This window comes from Rhea americana, unplaced genomic scaffold (genome assembly GCF_003343005.1).
Source record: "Rhea americana isolate MKP2758 unplaced genomic scaffold, rheAme1 scaffold_669, whole genome shotgun sequence".
Lineage (NCBI taxonomy): Eukaryota > Metazoa > Chordata > Aves > Rheiformes > Rheidae > Rhea > Rhea americana.
In genome coordinates this window covers 31,933-38,423 of record NW_028186833.1, presented here as the reverse complement: position 1 = coordinate 38,423, position 6,491 = coordinate 31,933, and the positions used below count along the sequence as shown (strand labels likewise).

General features: G+C 70.4%; 1 protein-coding gene across 1 annotated transcript in view; it reads right to left on the bottom strand.

Moving 5' to 3' along the window:
- LOC146586662 (SWI/SNF complex subunit SMARCC2-like) overlaps positions 1-6,491 on the bottom strand; it is a 12,511-nt gene that overhangs the window by 2,956 nt on the left and 3,064 nt on the right. Inside the window, exons 2-23 of the mRNA XM_085320907.1 lie at positions 5,608-5,785; positions 5,208-5,289; positions 5,027-5,119; positions 4,867-4,936; positions 4,612-4,681; positions 4,429-4,504; positions 4,184-4,315; positions 3,917-4,032; positions 3,702-3,826; positions 3,482-3,541; positions 3,328-3,365; positions 2,855-2,985; positions 2,701-2,772; positions 2,471-2,584; positions 2,231-2,384; positions 2,000-2,092; positions 1,578-1,697; positions 1,449-1,511; positions 1,051-1,309; positions 709-870; positions 552-616; positions 14-461 (exon numbers count right to left, since the gene is read on the bottom strand). Coding sequence (XP_085177033.1) covers positions 14-461; positions 552-616; positions 709-870; positions 1,051-1,309; positions 1,449-1,511; positions 1,578-1,697; positions 2,000-2,092; positions 2,231-2,384; positions 2,471-2,584; positions 2,701-2,772; positions 2,855-2,985; positions 3,328-3,365; positions 3,482-3,541; positions 3,702-3,826; positions 3,917-4,032; positions 4,184-4,315; positions 4,429-4,504; positions 4,612-4,681; positions 4,867-4,936; positions 5,027-5,119; positions 5,208-5,289; positions 5,608-5,785 — 2,721 coding nt within the window. The remainder of the gene's footprint in view (positions 1-13; positions 462-551; positions 617-708; positions 871-1,050; positions 1,310-1,448; positions 1,512-1,577; positions 1,698-1,999; positions 2,093-2,230; positions 2,385-2,470; positions 2,585-2,700; positions 2,773-2,854; positions 2,986-3,327; positions 3,366-3,481; positions 3,542-3,701; positions 3,827-3,916; positions 4,033-4,183; positions 4,316-4,428; positions 4,505-4,611; positions 4,682-4,866; positions 4,937-5,026; positions 5,120-5,207; positions 5,290-5,607; positions 5,786-6,491) is intronic.

Here is a 6,491-nt window from a genome sequence, read left to right as displayed (position 1 = left end):
CATGATCCTGTGCCATCTTGTATGATCCTGCGCCATCTCACACCATGATGCACCATCCCGTGCCAGCTTGCACCATCCCGTGCCATGATGCCCCATCCCATGCCATCTTGCACCATCCCGTGCCATCTTGCACAATCCTGTGCCATCTCGCACCATGATGCACCATCCCATGCCATGATGCTCCATCCCATGCCATCTTGCACGATCCCATGCCATCTTGCACGRTCCTGTGCCATCCCACACCATGATGCACCATCTGGTGCCACCTTGCACCATCCCGTGCCATTCCCACACCATTTCATGCCATCCCGTGCCCCTCTGTGTGCCTCACCCAGGCCATCGCCCTCGCTCTTCTCCAACTCCTTCTCGCTCTCAGCCTCCTTGCCCTTCTCCTCCTCTTTCTTGGGAAGCTCCCCGAGCTTCTCCTTCGCCTCCTCCTCCGTGCCACCTTCCCGGGGCTCCTGGGAAGCGGCACCAGGTGAGTCCATCCCACATCCACCGCGGCGCAGCCCGGGGGCACCCGAGCACCCCCCRCACACACCCCAACACACCTTCGGCTCCTTCTTCTCCTCCGACGGCTGGGCGTCCGCCCGCGCCTCGTCGATGCCACTCTCCTCTGCAGACGCAAGAGCCACGAGCCCGGCTGAGACCTGGCAAACTCACCGCGCAGCCAGGCCGAGTGCCCCCCACCAAGCCCTCCGCCCCCACCTATTCGCTCCGGCTCGTCCGAGGTGGTGCCGGCGATGCCGCTGCTCTCCAGGCCGAAGGCCGGGTCGGCTTTGCCCGTCACCTTCGCCGCCTCCTCCACCTTGCGCACGTGAGCCTCCACCAGCGCCGTGGGCACCTCCTCCTTCATCTTGGAGAACTCCTCTGCGGAGCAGAGCCGGCCGGGGGCGGGGGGGGCCGTGAGCCAGGCTGAGCCCCCTCCCCACCCCGCTCGCCGTGGGGCAGCCTCAAGGGGGCACGAGCCAGCCCCCACCCCAGGATGYGGGTGCCCCCTCCCCTCCCTCCGGGAAAAGCCAGGCTCCTGCCGCGCTCGCGTTGCGTTACCCAGCGCCGACTTGGCAGCCGCCGAGGCCACGCGGGGGTCCACCACGGAGGCCAGGAAGGCCACGGTGCTCATGACGGGGTTGCCCGACTGGCTGAAGGGGATGGGCTGGTAGGCCAGGGGCCCCAGCGAGGCCTCCGAGTCCTCCAGGTAGGGATCCTCGATGGGCAGGCGCAGGAAGTGGAGGATGCACTCGTCCTGCGTGCGGCTGCCCACGTGCTCCGACACCTTGTTCCAGTCGTCCTTGTACATCTCCAGGGCCTGCAGGGGCGGGTGGTGAGCACGGGGGGGCCCATGCATCCGTGGGCCCGTGCATCCGCCCATGCATCCATCCGTGCGTGCAGCCGTCCGTGCAGCCGTCCGTGCAGCCACCCCCCCCGGAGCGGTGCCCCACGCTCACCTCCAGCAGCAGCAGCGTCTCCTGCTCCGTCCACTCGCGCGTGGCGCTGGCGGCGGCCTTGCTCTGCAGGGGGGAGAGCGCGTGAGCTCGGGCAGCGGCGCCGGCGTCGCGGGCGTCGCGGGCACCCACCTTGGAGGGGACGTTCTTCTTGGTGTACATGTCCGTGCGGAGGCCGAAGTTCTGCATGTCCGCCGGCTTCTCCTTGCTCTTGTCGGGGAAGTTCAGCATCTGCTGGGCGGCCGAGGGCTGCTGCCGGGGAGGGAGAGGCGGAGCTGGGCGCGCGGCGCGGGGCAGCGGCCGCCGGCGGGGCACGGCCCCCGCTCCGCACGCTCCTCCGGACGAAGCCCTGCAGTCGGACGAAGCCCTCCAGCGTCACCCCCTACAACCACCACCACCACCACCACCACCACGATCCTTCCCGGTGCCGGCGGCGCCCGGCGAGCCGCGGAGGCCTCCGCGGGGCAGGGCGGCATGCGGGGCGCGAGGCAGAGGAGGAAAGGGGCCTTCCTCGGCCAGCGGCGGGGGGGACGGGCCCCACGGATCCCGCCTACCAGCTCGGGCTTCCCTTTCACCGTCTCGGTGACGAGGTCTTCTATGTCTTTGCTCTTGCGCCCCGTCTTGGCGTCGCCGTCGCTCTGCCGACCCTGAGGCACAGACAAAGCTGTGCTCAGCCCCCCCCGGCCCGCGGCCGCCGGCAGGAAGCCCCCGCGGGAAGGTGTCGTGCTGCGGCCGCCGCTCTCCTGCCCGCTGCAAAAGCTGCCGCCCCCCCCGCACGCACCCACCTGGGGCGTCTTGGGCTGCAGCGGCACCAGCCCCGAGGGCGTATCGGCCAGCACGTGGAAGTGCGACGTCGGCGGGGGGCCCATGGGCGTCGGACGGCTCTCCGCGTCCACCTGGTAGTTGATGAGCCCCCACTGCTCCAAGAAGGCGTGGACCCTGCGGGGAGCAGCGCGTCAGCCCGCCCCGGCCGCGGCGATCCCCTCCGCGCGGGGCTCCAGCCCAGCGGCCGCGGCCGGACCCACCGCATGATGGCACAGACGTCCCCGGCCAGGTTTCTGCGGCAGGCCGTCGAGGTCAGGTACTCCTGCGGGTTGAGCCGGTACGTGTCGATCATGAAGTTGCGATAGGCCAAGTATCTGCGGGGAGGGGGGGAGACGAGCCCGGCTGAGCACCCTCTTGCTTGGCAAACCGCGGCCCCGGGGCGGGCGGGGGGCCGCGGGGGGCCACGGGCAGGACCGGGGCGCAGCCTCACATTTCGGGGGTCTTGGATTTGTTCTTGCCATTGAAGAACTCGGGCAGGGCTCGGCGTTCGATGGCGTGGACGCTGCAAGGCAAGGCGCAGAGGTCCCGGCACAGCGGCCCCGGGGCTGCCCGGCCCCGGCGCCCTCCCGGCCTTCGCCCCGTACCTGTTGTAGTCGAACCAGGCGGCGTAGCTGGGGATGATGATGTGGTGGGTCTGCTCCGTCACGTTGTCCTCGTGCAGGTCTGGGTTCTTGGCCTGYTCCCCCTTGCTCCCAGTGCTGTTCTCCTCCTCGTCCTGGGAGGCACCGGCTCCACGTGAGCAGAGGGGCCGGGGCGACCCAGACCTTCGGTCCCCTCGCGCACGCGGGGGGCAGGACGCCGCTGCTCCGACATCCCTGCAGCCGCAGGGCCGGGGCAGGGCCGGGGCCGGCGCTCCGGCCCTGGAGGAGGGACGAGGCAGGATGGAGACCCCAACGCTGGGGTGGGGAAGGGCTTCCTTGGGGGAGCTGGGGGGGGGGGAAGGGGCTGTGGCCACACGAAATGGCTGGTGTTGGGGGGAAAGGGGACAAGAGACGGGGGGGCTCAGCGCAGGCAGYGCAGCGGGGACGTCGGCACGGTCCCGCAGCGCCGGCCTCACCTTGCCGGCCGTCTCCATGCTCTCGTCCTCCTGCTCATCTGSAAGAGACGGGAGCGACGCTGTGGGTCGGTGGAGCCCGGCAAACGGGCCCCCCGCAGCGCCCAGCCCCAGACGCGCCCCCCACCCCCGGGCCGGCCCCCGGCGCGCGGCTCACCCAGGTCCGTCATGGTGCCCCCCTTGACGGGCGCCGACTCCGAGTCCTTCTTGGTGTTCACTGCGCCGCGGAGGGAAGAGGTGCTGAGCGCCCTGCGAAGGGCGATCCCCCCGCCGCCGGCCCCGCGGGGCCCAGCGGGGCGAGCAGCAGGAGGAGGAGGAGGAGGAGGAGGAGGAGGAGGAGGAAGGCGAGATGCTCCCGGCTCTGCCCCGGCCCTAACCTGTTTTGGGCAGCGTGACCTCCTCCACGTTGGGGACCGGCGAGGGCTCGTCCATGTCCTTCGTCAGGTCCTCCTGCTCCTCCTCGCGGTGCCCACGCTTGGATTTGTTGTAGGGGGTGGAGGGGCTGCCAAGGCGAGACCCGGGCGCCCGGTCACGGCCCCGACGGCCTCGGTGCAGCCCAGCGCCGCGCCGGACGCCTGGGCCCCCCCCTCACCCTTTCTTCGTGTTCTTCTTCTTGGCCTCTGGCGTGGGCGAGGGCGAGGGCGAGCGCTTCCTCTTCTTGTAGTTGCTCCCCTTCTTGTCCCGCCGGTCCGAGTCGGGGCTGTTCACCTGGGGGCCGAGCAGGGTTAGCGGCCCCCCGGGGTGGGGGGTGTTGCCGCCCCCTCCCTTCACAGGGACGGGACCGCTCCCGCTGCAGCCCCGGGCCCCACCACCCTCCCGGCCCCACGTGTTCGGAGCCCCCCGGCTCCAGGGCTCCGACCTCGTCCGTTAGGGTCTTGGCCGAGATCCTCTTCCTGCGGGACACGGGGCTCTTCTCGTCCGTCACCTCGTAGTCCTCCTCGTTCATCCACTCGTTAAAGGTGTCGGTGTCCAGGATCCATTTGGCGTGGACCTGCCGGGCCGGGGAGGGGGGGGTCAGGCAAGTCAGGGAGACCCGGCCCGCGGCGGGCGGCCAGGGCAGGGGGCCAGGCCCCCGCCCCCATCGCAGCCCGGGGACCCCGCTACCTTCCGGGGCTTCTCCGGCGTCGGCGCGTCCTCCACGGAGGCCTCGACCTCGCTAGCAGGGATCCAGGTGTCGTAGCTGCGGGGGGCCGGGGTGAGCCGGGGCGCACGGCGCCAGCCCGTCCCGCAGCCTCCGCAGCGGGCCGCGGCTCGGGGCGGGCGGGATGCTGCCCCGGCCTCGCGCACCTGTCCGGGTAGTAGCCCCAGTGCAGCAGGACCTGCTTGTCCCTCTTCATGACCGGCCGGACCCACTCTTCTAGAAGACACGAAGCGAGGGAGACAGGTCAGCGCGGGTGCCGGCGGCATCGAGCCCCGGCTCCGGACCGCAGCTGCCTGCGGAGCCGCGGGAAGGGCACCGAGGCGCCCGGTCCCCGCCGACACCCCAGGGCGGCTCTGCAGCCCGAGCCGCCCTCGCTGCGCAGCCCCGCGCCGCGCACCCACCTTCCTCCAGGTTGCCGGGCACGGGGCAGACAACGTGGGACGCGTTGCTCTTGTCCTCGGTCACCGTGCCCTGCGAGGGAGCGGAGGGGGCGGTCGGACCGCCAGGCTGGGCACCGGGACCACGCGCTGGATGAGGCCCCCCCCAGGCGCTGCCGCCTACCTGGTGTCTCTTGACGATGTCCTTCAGCTTGCTCAGCAGCTTGGGCTCGATCTCCTGGTGCAAGAAGATGTTGGGCCGGGCCAGGCAGTTGTTCTGGGGAAGGAAGGCAGCAGAGCAGAGCAGTGAGCGGGGGCGAGGGAGCGGGGCAGGGGCGGCGGGGGCGGGGGGCAGCGCCCGTTACCTGCACCAGGGATTTCTCGATGGTCATGAACATCTCCACGTTGCGGTCCATCCGCGAAGGATTCTGGAAATCGAAACGCCGCCTTATTGGAAGAAAAGAGCGACTCTCATGAAAGCCACAGCTCAGGTCTCCTCATCAGCTGCTCACAGCCTGCCTGGGGGGACAGGGAGGGAGCCCCGAGCCCGCGGCGGGGTCCTCGGCCCCTGCCCCACCGCATGCTTGCTGGGGAGATGGGCCCGTCAGGCCGGAGACCACCCCGGGGCGGGGGGAAAGGGACCCGACCGGCTCCCGCCGCCCCCGGCCCTGGGGTGGGGGGGGAGGACACGGTGCCCCCCCCCCCCGCAGCCCCCCGGCCGCGCTCGCGCTCCCGCCGTCGCGGGGGCCAAAGGCGCCAGCTCACCATCCTTGGTCGCTCTTGAATTTATAGGCCGCCGCCAGGATGTGGCACAGGGCTCCTCCCGCCTTGAAATCCAAGAAGCATTTTATCTGCACGCGGAGGAAAGGGGTCAGGGGAGCGGGGCGGAGGGCGGCCGGCCGGGGGGTGTCGGGCCATGGCCCCCCCGTCCGGAGCGCTGTCCCTAGGWCGGGGCGCAGTTCCTGGGTGCTGTCAGGACACCATCCCGCTCCGGGGCATGGCCCATAGATCAGGGCCCAGGTGTCACCAGGGCACAGTCCCTGTGCCGTGCCGTCCCCGGGGGGTCTCTGGGGTGCAGTCCTGGGGCTCTTTGGGGCGCAGTCCCGGGGGTCTTTGGGGCGCAGTCCTGGGGCTCTTTGGGGTGCAATCCCCAAGCCATCGCCAGGCCAGACCTTGTCTTTGGGGTGCAGCAGCCATTAGCAGGGTGCATCCCCAGGTGACCCTAGGGTACAGCCCCAGGTATTTTGGGGGCATTATCTGCGGTGTCATGGGGTGCAGTCCCGGTTGTCTCGGGGTCGCAGTCTCAGATATTTTGGGAGTGCAGTTCCAGGTGTTTTGGGGTGCTCTTCTGGGTGTCTTGAGGAGGCACAGTCCTGGCTCCTCCGGGGGTGAGGGCACAGTCCCAGGTGTCTTGAGGTGAAGTCTGGGTGTTTTGGGGGGGGGGTGCAGTCCCAGATGCTTTGGGGGTGCAGTCCCAGGTGACTCGGGGTGATGTCTGGGTGCTTTGACGTAGGCACAACCCTGGCTGTCTCGGGGGGGGCAGGCTGGGTGTTTCGGGGGGGCAGTCTGGATGCTTTGGGGGTGCAGTCGGGGTGTGGCATGGGATGCGGGGTGCAGGGTGCACAGCACGGGGTGCAGTGCAGGGTGCA